The sequence below is a fragment of the Gekko japonicus genome, unplaced genomic scaffold (genome assembly GCF_001447785.1).
Source record: "Gekko japonicus isolate JY-2015 unplaced genomic scaffold, Gekko_japonicus_V1.1 scaffold108, whole genome shotgun sequence".
NCBI lineage: Eukaryota > Metazoa > Chordata > Lepidosauria > Squamata > Gekkonidae > Gekko > Gekko japonicus.
Window position 1 is genome coordinate 218817 of NW_015159713.1, and position 19139 is coordinate 237955.

General features: G+C 44.8%; 1 protein-coding gene across 1 annotated transcript in view; it reads left to right on the plus strand.

Moving 5' to 3' along the window:
• Positions 1-682: 682 nt before the first annotated feature.
• The window catches only part of FAT4 (FAT atypical cadherin 4), a 194049-nt gene continuing 175592 nt past the window's right edge, over positions 683-19139 (plus strand). Inside the window, exons 1-2 of the mRNA XM_015409489.1 lie at positions 683-2315; positions 2373-5971. Of these exons, the coding sequence (XP_015264975.1) occupies positions 683-2315; positions 2373-5971 (5232 nt within the window). The remainder of the gene's footprint in view (positions 2316-2372; positions 5972-19139) is intronic.

Below are 19139 nucleotides of genomic sequence, written 5' to 3' on the forward strand. Positions count from 1 at the left end.
TCCTTGGGCCCCGCTTCGGGCAAAGAGGAAACCAGGAGCCTCGGCCGGCGGCGCCGGATACCCGGCTCGGAGCGGAGCGGAGCGGAGCCGGTGCGCTGAGGGATGCACAAAGGAGGCAGGCGGGGCGCCCAGCTGGGCTGAGGGGAGAAGAACTTTTCACAATGTCCGGGAGCGGCTGGGGCTGCGCGCGAGCCCGGGAAGTCTGCGAGCAGCAGCAGCAGGAGCAGCTGGAGCGGCGGCGAGAGGGGGAAAGAGCGCGCGGAGAGTCCCGTAGCTGAAGGTCCGGCCGGAGCCGCGCTCTGCCCGGCGAAGCGGACTTTCCCCAGCCGCCGTTTGGAAGCCAAGTTGCCGCGCCGGCCGTTGCCGGGACTTTCGCTGCGGGGACCGGCTGGACTGATCTCTCGCGGGGAGCGAAAGCCCGAATCGGCGGCGGGTCTCTCGCGAGTCCGTGCAGACGCCCCAGCAGCCCGCGAGCGGACGAGCCGGCGTTTGGGGGGGAGGTCGCGGCGCGTCCCGGACCGACTGCGCGTTGCCCTGGGCGCGGGCGAGGGAGAGGGATGCCCGCCCGCGCTCTGCCCCCGGAGGACCTCTGGTGACGGCGGTTGGCGCTGCCCGCCTGGACGTTTGCCGCGCCGTAGGTAGGCACCCTTCCCTGCTTCCCCGCCCTTGCCTCAGCAGCACGATGGGCCCCCGGGGGAGCGGTAGCGCCTCTTCCACTGGGCTCCTCTGCTTCGCCTCGCTCCTGCTGCTCCCGCTCCATGCCTCGGCTGAGCCCAGGCAGGTCTTCCGGGTGCTGGAGGAACAGCCACCGGGCACCTGGGTCGGGACCATCACCACCCGCCCGGGCTTCACCTACCGCTTGAGTGAGCTCCACGCTCTTTTCGCCATCAATGCCACTTCGGGGGATCTGCATACCCGTGCCACCATTGACCGCGAGAGTTTGGTCAGCGATGTGATGGATCTGGTGGTGCTCTCCAGCCAGCCGACTTACCCCAGTGAGGTGCGCATTGTGGTGCTGGACCTGAACGACAATGCTCCTGTCTTCCCAGATCCCTCCATTGTGGTGACTTTCAAGGAGGACACAGGGAGCGGCCGACAGCTGATCCTGGACACAGCGACCGATGCGGACAGCGGGACCAATGGTGTAGATCACCGCTCCTACCGCATTGTGGGTGGCAATGAAGAGGGCCGATTCCGACTCAACATCACCCTCAACCCTAGTGGGGAAGGTGCTTTCCTGCACTTGGTCTCTCGTGGTGGGCTGGACAGAGAGGCCTCCCCTGCCTACCAGCTGCTGGTGCAGGTGGAAGACAAAGGGGAACCACGGCGGCATGGATACTTACAAGTCAATGTCACCGTGCAGGATATCAATGATAACCCACCTGTCTTCAGCCAAACCCTCTACCAAGCCCGTGTACCTGAGGATGCACCTGTTGGAGCCAGTGTCCTACAGGTGACAGCAGCAGACGCCGATGAGGGCACCAATGCTGACATCCGCTATCGCTTGGAAGGGGCAGAAAGTGCTGGTGGAGATGGAGCAGGGGTGCTTCCCTTTGAGGTGGACCCAGAGAGTGGGGTCATCCGTATCCGGGAAGCACTGGACTATGAGTCACGGCGGCAGTACTCCCTGACGGTTCAGGCTACAGACCGTGGAGTGCCAGCTCTAAGTGGTCGTGCCGAAGCTCTGATCCACCTGCTTGATGTGAATGACAATGAGCCACGGGTGAAATTTCGCTATTTCCCAGCCACCTCCCGCTTTGCCTCAGTAGATGAGAATGCAGCCCCTGGCACAGTTGTGGCACTGCTGACTGTGAGTGATGCTGACTCACCAGCTGCCAATGGGAATATCTCAGTAGCCATCTTGGGTGGAAATGAGCAGCGTCACTTTGAGGTACAGAGCAGCAAAGTCCCCAACCTTAGCCTTATAAAAGTGGCTGCTGCTCTGGATCGGGAACGCATACCCACCTACAACCTCACTGTGGCTGTGACTGACAACTCTGGGGCCCCTACACCATTACCATCACCCCCTTCTTCCCTGACCCCTGAAGGAGCGACTCCTGCCCCAGTGAGCCGCTCCTCTGTGGCTAGTCTGGTGATCTTTGTGAATGACATCAATGACCACCCACCTGTCTTTGGGCAGTCAGTGTACCAAGTGAATATCAGTGAAGAGGTGCCGCCTGGTAGCTATGTACAAGGCCTGAGTGCTACTGATCGTGACTCTGGTCTCAATGCCAACCTCAAGTACAACATAGTTTCTGGCAATGAGCTTGGCTGGTTCCATATTAGTGAGCACAGTGGTCTGGTCACAACCAAGAGCACTAATACTATCATGGCTAGACCTCCCCTTGGTGTTTCTAGCACCAGCATGGCAGCATCTGGAGGGCTGGACCGGGAATTAGCTTCACAGGTGGTGCTGAACATCAGTGCCCGTGACCAAGGTGTGCAGCCCAAAGTTTCCTATGCTCAGCTAGTAGTGAATATCCTGGATGTTAATGACGAGAGGCCCCAGTTTAGCCAGCCAGATGGCTATCATGTGTCTGTGGCAGAGAATTCCCCTTCAGGAACTGAGTTGCTAGTTCTCACTGCCGTTGATGGAGATTTAGGAGACAATGGGACTGTGTGCTTCTCCTTGCAAGAAACAGAGCCAGGGATGTTGGCCGCTGGTCCTTTGGTAGTCCCATGGAAAGTATTTCGCTTGGATCCTGTATCAGGCCGACTCAGTACAATCTCACAGTTAGACAGGGAAGAGCAGGGTCACTACCTGCTGCAGGTCCTGGCCACTGATCTGGGCTCTCCTCCCCTCTCTTCAATGGCTCAGGTCAATGTGAGCCTACTTGATGTGAATGATAACAGCCCCATATTCTATCCTGTTCAATACTTTGCCCATATCCAGGAAAATGAACCTGCAGGCAGTTATGTTGCCACTGTGTCTGCCAGTGATCCAGACCTTGGGGTCAATGGGACAGTTAGATACAGCATCTCAGCAGGAGACACCTCCAGGTTTCAGATCCATAGTCAGAAAGGAGTTATCACCACCAAAACAGTCCTTGATAGAGAGGAGAAGACTGCTTACCAGCTCCAAGTAGTGGCCAGTGATGGTGGCAACCTTCAGTCTCAAAACCAAGCAATAGTCACTGTCACTGTCTTGGACACTCAGGATAACCCCCCAGTATTTAGCCAGGTTATGTACAGCTTTGTGGTCTTTGAAAATGTTGCCCTGGGTTATCACGTAGGTAGTGTTTCTGCTTCCACTATGGATCTCGATACCAATATCACATACCTTATCACTACAGGGGACCAAAGGGGTGCTTTCCAAATTAACAAAATGACTGGTCTGATCACCACAGCTAGTATTATTGATAGGGAAGAGCAAGCCTTTTACCAGCTAAAAGTAGTGGCCAGTGCTGGAGCTATAACTGGGGAGACTGTGGTCAACATACATGTCAGAGATTTAAATGACAATTCCCCCCACTTCCTTCATGCAGTGGAAAGTGTGAATGTGGTTGAGAACTGGAGTACTGGACACACAATATTCCAAGCCAAAGCTGTTGACCCTGATGAAGGTATCAATGGAATGGTCCATTACAGCCTTAAGCACAATCCAAAGGACCTGTTTCATATTGGTGAGGAAAGTGGTGCCATAAGTTTAACTGGGCCACTTGACATAAATGCTGGGTCTTATCAAGTGGAGGTTCTGGCCTCTGATTTGGGAGTGCCACAGTGCTCCTCTAGTTTCATTTTAACTGTTTCTGTTCATGATGTAAATGACAACCCACCAGTGTTTGACCAGCTTTCCTATGAAGTTACTATTTCTGAACTGGAGCCTGTGAATTCCCGATTTTTTAGTGTACATGCTTCTGACAAGGATTCAGGCCCAAATGGAGAAATAGCTTATACCATAATGGAAGGAAATGCTGGGGATGCCTTTGGCATTTTTCCAGATGGTCAGCTGTATATAAAGAGTGAGCTGGACCGTGAACTTCAGGAAAGATACACACTACTGGTTGTGGCTTCTGACAGAGCTGTAGAAGCGCTCAGTGCCACAGTGAATGTCACTGTAATTCTAGAAGATGTAAATGATAACAGACCATTGTTTAACAGTACCAATTATGTTTTTTATTATGAGGAGGAACAGAGTGGGGGATCATTTGTTGGTAAAATAAGTGCTGTTGATAAAGACTCGGGATCTAATGGTGAAGTCAGATACTCATTTGAACACATGCAGCCTGATTTTGAGTTGGATGCAATAAGTGGGGAAATAAAAAGTACTCATCAGCTGGACAGGGAATCCCTTATGAGGCAAAGGGGAGCGGCAGTGTTTACATTTATAGTTATTGCAATGGATCAGGGGCTGCCAAAGCCTTTAAGGGATCAGGCAACTGTGCAAGTTTACTTGAAGGATATAAATGATAATGTGCCAAAGTTTTTAAAAGAACTTTATCAAGCCACTATATCAGAATTGGCTGCAAACTTGACACAGGTTTTAAGAGTATCTGCCTCAGATGTTGATGAAGGAAGGAATGGATTGATCCAGTATTCTATAATTAAGGGAAATGAAGAAAACCAGTTTATAATAGACAGTGGCACTGGACAGGTGACTTTGATAGGCAAACTGGACTATGAGGCTACTGCATCCTACTCACTTCTTATCCAAGCAGTAGATTCTGGGACAGTTTCCCTAAGCTCAGTTTGTACATTGAACATTAATGTGCTAGATGAAAATGACAATAGTCCTTCCTTCCCTCAATCAACCCTGTTTGTTGATGTTTTGGAAAACATGAGAATTGGGGAACTTGTCTCTTCTGTCACTGCCACCGATTTGGATGCTGGGGACAATGCTGATCTTCATTACAGTATTACTGGAACAAATAATCATGGAACATTTAGTATCAGTCCTAACACTGGCAGTATTTTCCTTGCAAAAAGGTTGGATTTTGAAACACAGTCCATATATAAACTAAACATAACAGCAAAAGACAAAGGAAGGCCTCCTCAGTCGTCTACTATGTCCATTGTAATATATGTTAGGGATTATAATGACAACCCTCCTACATTTCCACCTGGGGACATTTTTAAATCAATTGTTGAGAACATTCCTGTTGGGAGCTCTGTCATTTCTGTAACTGCTCATGATCCAGATGCAGATATTAATGGGCAGTTAACGTATACAATCATTCAGCAGATGCCAAGAGGGAACCATTTCCATATTGATGAACTCAAAGGAACCATATACACTAATGCTGAAATAGACCGTGAATTTGCTAATCTCTTTGAGTTAACAGTGAAAGCCACTGATCAGGCTGTCCCTGTAGAGTCCAGAAGATTTGCTTTGAAGAACGTGACCATTCTGGTAACTGATCAGAATGACAATGTTCCTACTTTTGTATCACAAAATGCTCTTGCTGCAGAACCCTCTGCCGTGATTGGTACAGTCCTAACTACTATTGTTGCTGCTGATCCCGATGAAGGAGCTAATGGGGATGTTGAATATGAAATAATTAATGGGGACATGGATACCTTTATTGTGGATCGCTACAGTGGAGATCTGAGAGTGACATCAGCCTTAGTACCTTCACAGCTTATGTACAGCTTCATAGTTGCAGCCACAGATCTTGGCCCTGAGAGAAGAAAATCAACTACTGAAATGACTGTGATTCTACAGGGACTTGATGGGCCTGTTTTTACTCAGCCAAAATATATTACTATTTTAAAAGAAGGTGAACCTATTGGGACAAATGTGATATCCATAGTGGCAGCTAGTCCTCGGGGGACTGAAGCTCTTGTGGAGTATTTCATAGTCTCAGTGCGTTGTGAGGACAAAATGTTTGGGCGACTTTTTACCATTGGGCGCCACACCGGAGTGATCCAGACTGCCGCAATTTTGGACAGGGAGCAAGGAGCACGCTTGTACCTGGTGGATGTTTACGCCATTGAAAAATCTGCTGCTTTGCCACGAACCCAGAAAGCTGAGGTATAACTTTTCCCCCCTATTCTGTTCTTTTTTTACAGTAAAAACTTGTTCCTCTCCTATCAGCTAAATGCCCTTTAATCTGACAGGTGTTCATTATTTTACAGGTGCCAAGTAGTGTTATATTGTCACAGTGTTTTGTTAACTGCATAAAAATGACTTTTGAGCCAGCACGCAAGCAAGTTTCATCATTAGGAGGATATACCAAAGAAATTATATTAGAATAAAACATAGAATTTCCCCTCTGAGGTCAATTAACTGGTTATCGTGATGCATAACTGATCTTTCGGGGGGGGGGATCCATTTGCAGAGAGTAAAAATTGACTTTAGCCTTTTAGGTTGCTTCATGCATGATCCTTTCTCTGGATAGGAAAATCCTGTGCGTGAAGCGATCTTGCCTTAGGCCCTTACTGCTTATTGTGCAATACTAGAGTGTTTAGATGAGGCCCAGGCAAACTTAGCCTTTTCTTCCAAATGCATTTTCCTTTACCTCTCAGCACAGTTTTAGTTCCTCTGGCTTTGATTCCACTGGTATCAGAATTGTGTTCAATGTTTTGTTGATCTCTACAGACTGCTATTGAAGCCAAACAGCAAATGTTAAAATAGCTCTCTTATTAGTGTAACTCATGCTTCAGAGGGAGAGGATTCCAGAACAATATTGGAATGATATGCCAAGTTGTTGTTTTACTGAAGGAATTCTGCTGTCAGCATATTTAGCTATAGTATCTTTTGTGTGGCTGGAAACATACCCTGGCTATTGTCTTTCAGAAAGAAATCTGGAACCCACCAGGTCAATTAAGGTGGGGTCTTTCTTTTGCCTTATGATATTGTTTAGGTCCCTCTCTATACACTGAGCTTTTGCTGTCTGGAACAAAATCTGTTTTATAGTCAACCAGCAGGGGATGCCGGAAGTGTACAGTGATTCAGATGTTTCCCTCATGGTCTAAGTTCTTTAACTCTGAAACTGAGTGTGTTCCAGGAATTGCTGTCAAGTACTGATACAGTAAGGTTGCAGTCCTGTGCATATTTACTTGGAAGCAAGTCCTTTTGAAATCAGAGGGATGTGTTCATGACTAAGTACGGATCAGACCAAGTAAACATGGACAGGCTTGGAATATGCATGCTTACACTTCTGAGAACACACAGTGGACTGGGCTGTACAATTGCTGCATTTTGATTTTAAACCAAAGTTATCCCCCCCCTCTCTCTGTCTGTGTATAATTATCTGCTATTATTCATACAGCTCTTGGTATTATTTAAAACATATTTTTGTCTTGTTCTTGATAAGACTCCCAAATCTCTTGTTTAAGAAGTATGTAGTGCTGGTACTTAGTTTACTCTCATGCCTTTTGTCATCAATCAAATAGTAAATGTTGGCACATGATTCAGGTTAAGCTGAAATAGTGATGCTATATTTATGCATATTTCTTGTATTAAAATATCTATGCTGTGTTCGTATAAAATCACAAATAATGATGCCACAGACAGGTTTTCCGCTTCATCTACAAGTTCAACTCAGTTAAACCAAAGAAAAGTAAATTTCATATTTTATTTTAACCAGTTATAAATTAGGATGTCTACATAGGTTTACTGTCTTACTAGGGTGGTCTTTGATTATGAAAGACTGGAATCTGGCAAGCCCTCATTTCTAGTAAACTAATTAAAGCTTTGGATATCAATGTTTTGATCAATGAGGAAAATCAAGATGATTGTGGAAGACAGGACCAGCAAGAGTTTTTGCATATATTTATGTACTACAAGGAAATGGTATCATTTGGAGCACTGAATATAAAATAGTCCAATGTTAATACACTACAGTAGAATATTAGGTAGAATGTTTGCTAGTGACATTACTATTGCTTGTAACTCTAATGGATCTGAGGCCACATTTACCTGGAAGTAAATCCTATTGAACCCCTTGGGACTAAGTTCTGACTAGATTTACATAGGATTGCGCTGTGCATCTTATTATGCACTTTACATAGAATAGCTTCTCAGTGTTTTTCTTTTAGATGGCCGTTTTATTTTAAAACTATGAAGAATTATGGTTCCTTGCTCCCTACAAGTTTAAGTTTCTAACAATACACTCCTTTGTTAGGTTTAGGGTTGCCAGCTCTGGGGTGGGAAATTCTTGGAGATTGGGGAGGGGGTGGAGCCTAAGAAGAGTGGAGGTTGGGGAGGGGAGAGACCTCAGCAGGGTATAATGCCATACAATCCATCCTGGAAAGCGGACATTCTCTTCCAGTGAACTGATCTCTGTAGTTGTAATTCTGGGAGATCTTCAGGATCCACCAGGAGATTGGCATCCTTAGTAAAGTTATTCCAATCTAAACTTAAATTGGAATAACTCTGCATAGGATTGCTCTCTAAGGCAGGATTGTGAATATACTACTATTGTAAGATTTTGAATAAGTATTTTGCTTAGTGTGTATTTCTTCTCTAAATACCTTTAAAAATAACCTTCACAAATGTCCTCAGAATGCGCACAAAGCAACTCAAAGAGTGGTTTTAAATTTCATTCATTTATCTTAAATGCCATTTTTTGCTATTAGATCCTCATAGGAATGTCACTGTTGTGTTATGAAGGAATACACATTTTCTTTTGTAATTAAACAAATATTTTCAAAAATGAAATAAAATAACTCCTGCCTCTTTGGTTCTCAATAGAAGAGTAGGTTTTTATACCCTGCCTTTCTCTGCCTCTGAGCTGGCAGCTCTAGGTTGGGAATTACCTGGAGATTGTGGGGGTGGAGCCTGCAGAGGGTGAGGTTTTTGGGGGGATACTCACTGCAGGGTACGCCATAGAGTCCATCCCCCGAAGCAGTAGTTTTCTCCAGGGGAACTGAGCTCTGTCATCTGGAGATCAATTGTAATAGCAGGAGATCTCCAGGTACCAGGGGGGTTGGCAACCCTACTGTATCTTAAGGAGTCTCAAAGTGTCTTACAATCACATTCCCTTTGCCTCCCCATAGCAGGCACCTTCTGAGGTAGTAGGGGCTGAGAGAGTTCTGAAAGAACTGTGACTAGCTCAAGGTCACCCAGCAGCTTCCTGTGGAGGAGTGGGGAATCAAACCCGGTCCTCCAGATTAGAGTCCGCTGCTTTTAAACCACTACACCAAGACGGCTGTCAGTACTAGATATTATAGTACTTATATGCCTTTGGCAGGTATGTAGATGTACTGAAGGGAAAGGTCACAATGGAAGTTGACCACCCTACCAATACAGCCTGGTTACTAGTGGTCATTTTAATGCTGTGAAAGCATATGAGTGTCTCAGAACTGTTTTCAGTGCAAGGACTTGGGGCCAAACCAGATGGTGCAAAGGAATATAGAAACAGGTCTTTCTGTTGGTTAAAAAAAAAAAAAATGAAATAGCAGCTGTACAAGTCCCAGTTTGGATTAGGGTCACTGCTAAGGAGAGAGTTAGTTTAAACCTGTCTCCCTATGTGATTTTGAAGATTAAACTGTCCCCCAGCTGTTATTAGCTTGAGGAAGCAAAATATGGCAGCAAAGAGCCTTCAAAGGGTAATAAAAGCTCAGGGAGTGGTGGGAGCATATCAGCAAAATTATATAAGGCCAAGAAGGGTTAAACCTCTCCCCTACCCTGCACCAAGGCTCTGATACACACTAGAGCCCAAATGCTTGAAAAATCCAATGAAAATCTCCAAGCAGTCTGGTCTGTCTGTCATCTCTTAGGACAGAAGTTCCTCTAAACATGTGAAAATGCTAGACTTTGCGATTAGGGTTACCAGCCTCCAGCTGGGGCCCGGAGATCCCCCGGAATTATAGCTTTTCTCCAGACTACAGAAGTTGGTTCTCCTGGAGAAAATGGATGCTTTGGAGGGTGGTCCCCATGACATTATACCCCACTGAGATGACCCCCCCCCCCCCAGGCTCTACCCTCAGATTTCCAGGCAATTCCCAATTCTGGCAGAATAGAATTAGTAGTGATTTTAGTGAAAGGTTCTTTGATGAGGAGTCTATGGCTTAGTGGCACAGTGAACAACCTGATGCTGAGCAAGTGTGGGTCTGGTCCGTGTTTGGGTAGGTGACTTAGCTTCTTTGTGTATGTTGCTTTGAGCACCAGGAAGAAGAAATGTGGACTATAAATGTAGTAAATACATAAAACAATAGTTCTTACCTCTCCTTCAGTCAGTGAGCTGAGCTACTGGGCCTGACTTTGTTCCACATTGCCTGCATCTCAACAGGACTGTACAATAGCAATTGCTTTGATGCAGACTTCAGGGTATTTTTTTTAAGAGGAAGGAAGCCCATTCCCTGCCCTGCCACTTTCATCTTATACACTAACCACTGCTGTCCCATTGAAGCATAATCAGTGTTGGGACAAAACTGATCTTCCAAGATGCCCTCACTGATTTGTTTCACCCAGTTAACTGAGATGCACTCTGCCTTTTTATATAAAAATGATGTTTAAGAATAATAAAACAACTTAAGATGTATCTTGCCTTCTATCACAGCATGGTACTTTCCTTTTAGACTTCAAATATCTGTGGCCTGTTTAAACATGGACTGCAGTCCTGCTCAGTTATGTAATATAAACCACCGATTGAAACTTTAATATAAGAACTGTGTACAAGGCTGGGACACTGGATAAGGGTTTCTGTTATTCAGTCTCTCAAACGTAAGTTGTAAACAAGGAGCCTAAACCCAGATCACAGATGTGTAAACTACATGCTATGTGAAGTGCCAAACTGTATGACTTATATTCATATACAAACATTTGTAACTGTAGGGTTATAAAACTCATTCATTTCTGTTGGGTGTACTGAAATGTCAAAAGATTTCCATAGGAATATATTAGAAGGATTATTAGGAGGTCTATCAGCCAGTATCACAATGCCCCTATATAAATCGATGGTACGTCCTCATTTGGAGTACTGTGTGCAGTTCTGGTCACCATACCTCAAAAAGGATATTATAGCATTGGAAAAAAGTACAGAAAAGGGCAACTAGAATGATAAAAGGGTTGGAACACTTTCCCTAAGAAGAAAGGTTAAAGCGCTTGGGGCTCTTTAGCTTGGAGAAACAACGGCTGAGGGGTGATATGATCGAGGTTTATAAGATTATGCATGGGATAGAGCAGATCGAGAAAGAAGTACTTTTCTCCCTTTCTCACAATACAAGAACTCGTGGGCACTCCATGAAATTGCTGAGCAGTCTGGTTTGAACAGATAAAAGGAAGTACTTCTTCACCCAAAGAGTGATTAACACATGGAATTCACTGCCACAGGAGGTGGTGGCCAATGCTCCCCCTAAGTGATGGAGTCTCGTGAGCAAAAATTCTACTTTATGAGCTACTAGCATTAAAATTGTGAGCCAGCGATTTGGCCACTGCATAAATGAGTTTGCTCTGGAGCCATCCTTCCTGAGCTAAGACAAAAATGTGTGAGCCAGAGGCTAAAAAACTGTGAGCTAGCTCACACTAACTCAGCTTAGAGGGAACACTGGTGGTGGTGGCTACAAGCATGGACAGCTTCAAGAGGGAACTGGATAAACATATGGAGCAGAGGTTCATCAGTGGCTATTAGGCACAAGGTATAGATAGGAACTCACAGGCTGGGGCAGGTGATGCACTGTATTCTTGGTGCTTGGGGGGGGGGTCAACAGTGGGAGGGCTTCTAGTGTCCTGGCCCCACTGATGGACCTCCTGATGGCACCTGGCGTTTTTGGCCACTGTGTGACAGAGTGTTGGACTAGATGGGCCATTGGCCTGATCCATCATTGGCTTCTCTTATGTTCTTATGTCCTTGGGTTTTTTTTTGGAGATTTCATATAACATTTTAACTCCCTGGTGCTTTTTCCCCTCCCAGTTTTCCCTTCCTGCACTGTTACCCTATTTGTTTGTAATCCATCATGAATCCTTGTGCTGTCTGAATGATAAGGAACTTGTCTAGCTCCGTCTTCTCCGTCATTGTGTTCGTAAATCTGTTTCTGACTTTAAGTTGTTTGCAGAGTCTAGCAGCCTGTCATATGTTTCCATATTGTTTTTGGTTAACGGTGTTGGCATTATAAATGGCTCAAGAGGTGTGACCCATTTTGGGATTTTAGTATAGAATTTTTTCTTTATACTTTGCCATACGTTTAGTAGAGCTGTTCTTACGATATGGTTTCTAAAGTGTTGATGTGATATGTCTTTACCGTACCAGATGTACGCATGCCATCCCATGGGTAGGTCATGTCCTTCTAATTTTAGACATCTTTCATCTTGGAGATTAATCCAGTCCTTTATCCATCCCATGCTGGCTGCTTGATAGTATAACTTCCAGTTCGGCAACCTGGATTCTCCTCTTTCTTTTTTATCTTGCAGTGTCTTTAAGCTTATCCTTGCTTTTTTTGCATTCCAGATGAATTTCCTTGTCTTAGCTCAGGAAGGATGGCTCCAGAGCAAACTAATTGATGCCATAGCCAAATCGCTCGCTTGCAACTTTAATGCCAGGAGCTTACAAAGTAGAATTTTTGCTCACAAGACTCTACAGCTTAGAGAGAACATTGGTGGGGGTGGCTCCTAGTTGAAAGCCTGGTCAATAAACCTTTGTTGGTCTGAAAGGTGCCCCGCTGGACTCTAAATATGCTGTAACCCAGAATTCAGTCAGGCTCAACTCAAAGCAAAGTCCACGCCCAAAAGTGCTGCTCACCCTCCCCCCCTGTCTGCGGATCACCTTTTGCAGCCTTCCATTCCTTCCACCATTGCTGTCCTAGGACACCCCCCCATGCACTTTCTGCTCACCCAATCCTGCGGTCTGGGGCTGATACAGGCACAGAGACCCTCTTCCCCACTGTGTGTGTGGGGGGGGAGGCTCTCGCCGAAAATGACATGTTGCTACCACCCTCATTCTCTCCAGGAGGGCAGACTCGCCCCTCCAACCCTCCTCTGCAAGAAGATGAGCAGGCGGAGCGGAAAAGGAGGAGCCTTAACGGGCGATGCACCTGAATCCTGGCTGACTCCCCCCCTCCACCCCCAAACCCTGTAGATTCCCCGTTTCCAGAAGCTGTCAAGGAGGTGAAAATGCATCAGGAGAGGGATAGGTTGAAGAAGGAAGGAAGGGAGACCGCTGTCGGCGCCCGGAGGGGCTTGGCCGAAGTTAGTGGAGCCCCCAGCCTCGGAGGGGCTTCTTGCAAGGGGGTGGCCGGTGGGGGGAGGCTGGGGAGAGCCCCTCCCTCTCCCAAAGGGCCCCACTACGACCCCGGAGGGTGTGCGCTTGTGGGTCTCTTTCGTTCAGCTCTGCAAAGCCGGGAGGGTGCCTGCAGCGCCTTCCTCGGGGCAGAGAGCTTCCCTGTGCATGTGGAGGCGATGCACTGAAATGGGGTTCCTTTGCAGGGCGGGCCGCGCCTAGAGACTCTCTTTGCCTCCTCCTAGAAGAGTTTCCCCAGACGCATCATCTCCGCTGCCTCGGGGGGGAGGGGGGAGCAGAGGATCAGGGGAGGGGCCTGCAAAACCTTGGGGGGGCGGGCCCCGAGGGCCCCACGCAGGCTACAGGCCTGGTTGCCAGCCTCCAAGTGGGGCCTGGAGATTTCCCGCTTTTACAGCTGATCTCCAGCTGACAGATATCAGCTCCCCTAGAGAACATGGTGGCTTTGAAGGGTGGACTCTATGGCATTGTACCATGCTGAGGCCCCTCCCCAAACCCCACCCTCTCCCAGATCCACCCCCAAAGTCTCCAGGTATTTTCCAACCCAGACCTGGCAACCCATGTCTGCTTTGTATCACAAAATCTTAACTAAGTGCCTAGTTGAGTTCATGTTCAGTTTTACCTATAAAGTCTTTCACAGCCTAGGACTCCCATATCAGATGAAACAAGCTGTGTTACCACTTGTCACAGACAAACAGGGCTTGTAAACACAACTGAATGTAAACACAACTTTGTGCTAACGAATAACCACTCTATCTCTCTTTTGCATCCTTTACTTCTCTTTTTTTTTGTGTGTGTGTGTGAATAATGTGTATGTGTGTAGTTTGAAAAAAAAGTTTCAATCATCCTTTAGCTTGCACTCAAACATAGCCAGTGATAGGGTATTATTTTACATCCAGTCCTTGACAGATTTAGAACACTACTTGACCTTTGTAATGTTAGAGAATGAAGGGAACTGGGAGTAAAACACTTTCTTTGCAAGGCTAGATCCTATTGGATAGGAGGGTGAAATATAAATGCCTGCCAAAATAGTTGGCTCAAACTAAAGGAACACAGATGGCTGTTACTGATAACTTCGTCTATTATTGTTATTTTTTCCTGATCAGCATTCTGCTTAGGACATGCACACGTTCCCGCGCGCACATGCACATACACACATTTGTGTACCTGGGGAGAGAAAAAGTAGCAGAACCAGGAGATAAAAAAATGACGAATACAAATTGTAAATGTACTGTTCTTCTGTGCCTTCATTCAGCCATGGTACTGCAAGCCAAACTTAAGGAACAACACAGAACAAAGCTGGTTTCCTTTGTAGTAACCCCATGTGTAAGGGTTGCCAGCCTCCTGATGGGGCTTGAAGATGCCCTGGAATCCCAACTGATCTTCAAACTACAGAAATCACTTCCCCTGGAGAAAATGGCTGCTTTATAGGGCGGACTGTATCACTTTGTATCCCACTGAGGTCTTTCCTCTACCCAAACCCTGCTATCCTCAGTTTCCACCTCCAAATTCCCAGGAATTTCCCAACCCAGAGTTGGCAACCCTGCATCATGTGGAAAACTACAGGATTTCAGTCCATATGGATTACTAAATAGACCTGGAAGCAAGAGGTTTGGAAACTCCTGCTGCACTACCATAGTAGTGGTGTTTGGGGAAGCAGTGCCTATCACTCCGTCTCACATAAATTATAAAACTGAATGGTCTTTAAAACTAGATTCCTCAAAGTGATTTAAGGGCATCCTTAATGAAGTGCCTACAGCTGTTCAGAGAGGCGTGAATTCTTTTTTTCTAGCCATTCCAATTTTTGTATGACCTAACAAATACAGAAGGTGCCATAACGTTCTCTGCTGCAAATTTCCATGCCACATTGCAACCCCCTTTAAAAATGAACAAAGTTCCCAGAGTAGCTTATGAAACAATTATTTATATGTATATTTATAATATATAGAAATTCCTCTTGACACAGGCAAACTTATGTTTGCATCTAAAGTAACTGTTTGGGTGCTGGCCATTAAATTTGAACCTTTTCCATTTATTTCATTGAGCTGAGATAATGTTCACTTTGTTTTGTCCTCAGCATTCCAGCAAGAAAAGTAATTTATCATAAGTGCACATAGTGAATATTATAAATGAGCAGTAATGCATGAAAAAATATCTTGTTTTTCAGAACATCCCAAAGAAGGTAGGCTTGCTGTGAATCATACTTGCAGTGCAGTTCTAAGCAGAGTTACACTCCTTCTAAGCCCATTGATTTCAGTGGCTTCAGAAGGGTATAACTCCGTTTAGGAGTGTACTTTAGGCTCCCTAGAAGGATTTGTTGCAGTTACACAGGCTCTCCCCAGAGGGAGTTATTAATATCATAAATCAATTTTCAAACTGTGCTTTCTGAGAAATAATTCACAATGCCTTGCTTTTTTCTACCTCATGTTCATTTGTTGCATTTCAGAGAAACCATGATTGTTTAAGCAGTTGATCATTTCTTACTGTCCTCACCAGGGGTCCCCAACACATAGCCCTTTTTTTACACCCACCAAGCATTTGCAGGAAGTGTACGGGTCCAACACAAAGCCTTTATGTAAACACATAGCCTTTTTTTACTATCACCAAACATTTGCAGGAAGTGTGTGGGTCCAGGTGAGGCTTGCTGTGACTGAAAAAAAATTGCTTCAGCAACCCCCCCCCCCCCAGCTAGTCAGCTTCTTTTCCTCCTGAGCAGCACTTCCTAGGAGGAAAGGAGACTCACTGGCTTGAAATGAGGGGAAGGAAAGCCCCCCCCCAAGCCGGTCAGCTTCTTTTCCTCCCAAGCAGCACTGCCCAGGATGAAAAGAGACTCACTGGCTTGAAGGGAGGGGGGAGGAAAGACCTCCCCCCTCACATACCAATCACCTGTAAAAATAATCTTGTGGTTGGCTCTGCTCTGTCTGGCAGCCATTTTATGGTTGGCCCCGCCTCTTCCAGCAGCCATTTTATTCTTGTACCACCACCCCATGTCAAAACCCCCAAAGTGCCTACAGACTGAGAAAGGTTGGGGATGCCTGATCTTAACATTTCCACAGATTTATCAGTCACCAACAACTATTATACTGTTATGGGCTCTTGAAACAAAACATGAGGGGAAAGTAAAATTGTATTGAGAAGAGAAGAAGAAGAGATTGGATTTATGCCCCACTGTTAAGTATGAGACTCAACACAGCTTCTGAACAGTGAATCAGCTTTATTAACAAAGTCAGAAGAAATCAGAACGAGACAAAATCATAGAGCAACATGCTCTCTTTTAAACAGTCCGGGCTTAGGTTTCCATGCCCACATGTCAGCTAACAACCAAATTGAGTGCTTCCCTCCAGAACATTGCGCAGCTCTGATTGGTCTATTTACAATCCTGGTTCAGACTCAAGCTTAACATAGTTTTCAATACATAACACCCACCCTTCACTACCTGAAGGAGTCTAGCAGTTTACAATCCCTTTCCCTTCCTCTCCCCAAAATACACACCCTGTGAGGTAGGTGGAGCTGAGAGAGCTCTCTCGAAAACTGCTCTTGAGAGAACAGCTCTGAAAGAACTTATGACTGACCCAAGGTCACACCAGCAGCTGCATGTGGAGGAGTGGGGAATCAAACCCGGTTTTCCCAGATTAGAATTTGCACTCCTAACCACTACACCAAACTGTATTGTAAAGTTTATTAAGATTATGTTAGGACAATCACATTTTTATGACTGTCTATTAATTATTGTTATCTAAATACCTTCTGACACAAATGTAGAAAATGTTCATCTCTTCTTAGTGTGGTAGTTATTCTTCATTATCTTCTTTAAAAAATTATATATACTGGTATAACACAAGTTAAAATGATTTACTGTAGTAGTTGTAGCATTTATTTTCATTTAGTTATTTACAACATTTCTGTGCCATTTTTCCACCGATGTAGGATATCTAAACATTTGTAAGGGAACAATAGTATGGCCTCATAGCAGTTTGGTAGTATATTGTGATCCTATTTTATTTAGCTGTTATGGGTGTAGTAGTAACTGCACTGACTTAAGCCACTGTTGCTTTGTAGTGCTTCCTCTCTTCCAACCAAACCCTTTTAATGTGTGCTGGAATAATGCAGACCCAATGTGCTGAAGTGGCTAAGAATGTGAACTGGAGAGTCCCCAGGTCAAAGTTCACCTCATCCAAATATCACCAGATAATTTTAATAATCCAGTATTCTCTTAGCCTTCGCTTAAGCCATTGAAGGAACAGGGAGGAGGGTTGTTTTTCAGACCCAGTTCAGGTAAATTGGTTTACCAGAGCAACTGTGTATGAGCAGAGAGCTGTGTTGCAGATTTGCCTACTACTTTTCTTTCTGATGAGTGTACCAAAAGGTCTTGCAAACCATTACAGAGTGATGTTTTCCAAAATACATGTGTTTGGAGAACACTGCAAATATTCCTGTAATGCCCAGTCTCCAAGGAGTTTCTGTGTCCCCTTAACAGCCTCAAACATTATAACTGTGCTGGAAGAATTGAACAGTATCACCTCTTCAATTACTATTATGCTGCATGATTTATTGTTGCCTGGCTGAAAGTTTCTTTGCTCTGGTATTTCGCCATGCATTCCAAAAATACCCCAGTTTCCTTAGGAATAAGAATAAATATCAATAAACATAGATCAAAATCAATATGAAAACAAAACATAACCGATCTTTATGTGCTTGAATTACTGTCTGCACAGGAGATCTTTGTGCAGTCTATATTCTCCATCTTTTCAGTGTATGAACAATGTGTTTTGAACCTTCATTCATCAGTATATTTACATGCTGGGTGCCCCAGTTGTGATGGGACTTTGAATGTGAGGAAGTTGGGTACAAGCAAAAGAGTAGAGCCACCGAGTGGTATCCCTTGCCAGCACATGTCGTTACGTGAACAGACACTAACCGGAATCATTACACTACAATTTCAGTGTGTACAGATAAGGGAGGTATATCTGTTACTAGCCTGATACCTGTGCTTCGCTACGGTATTTAAGTTCCGTAAATCCAGTTATAATACCAATGATGTGAAATTTGAAATGTGACATTTGTTTTTGGGGTTTTTTTGAAACCCCCAAGAAGGTAATTTTATTGGTTTTTCAATAGACAACATAACTACAACTGAAAGTATAGGAAGGGGGATTACAACTAGGGAAAAAGAAAAGATACCCACACTAGCTAAAAACTCAAGAGTAGGAGATCATTTCCGTGTTAAACTACATGTTAGTAAATACATGTTAGTATAACAATATACTTGTGAGTTATTTTTAACTACTGCTTCAATGTTAGTAATTTTAATATTTTGAGAACACTTCTTGAGTATCTGCATATTTTCATAGGGCTATTTTCAGAGTCCTTCTGCCCTTACTTCTGTCTTCTTTCTCTGAAGTCATACACCGTTTTGCTTGCTCCCGCATCCGCTTCCTCCCCAGAGTCCTCCCCCGTTCCAGAGGTAGCAGAGTCACTCGATTTTGTTTCTTCATCTTTGAGTTCTGCTTCTGGCCCCAGCTGTCATCTCAAAAATTCCTTTGCTTTAAAGATGGAGTCAATCTTCTCTCTTTTATAATTAATTTTAAAGATGACATCTTCAGGGATCGCCCAGCGATATTGTATTCCATTTGTCTGAAGAAATGAGATTAATTCTTTGTAGCTTTTCCTCTTTTGACGGATTTCAAATGGGATATCTTTTAGAGTCTTAATATTTGTATTCCCAAATTTCAGTGGATTTGCCGAAGTTGCCTTTAATATAACATCTCTAGTCTGTCTTCTTGCAAACTTGACTACAATCTCCCCAGGCAGGCTATTTTTTCTAATGTAATTAGAGTATACCCGATAGGCAGACTCTATATCTTTTATTATTTCATCCGCTGATAAGCCTGTTACTGGAGCGATGATCTCTCCCAGAGTCTTCTTCAAATCTTCTTTTTCCTTTTCAGGCAGTCCCTGAAATCTGAGAGTCATGTTTGCTTTCTCTATTTGCAGCTGAAGTAAATGGTTTTCCTGCAGCTT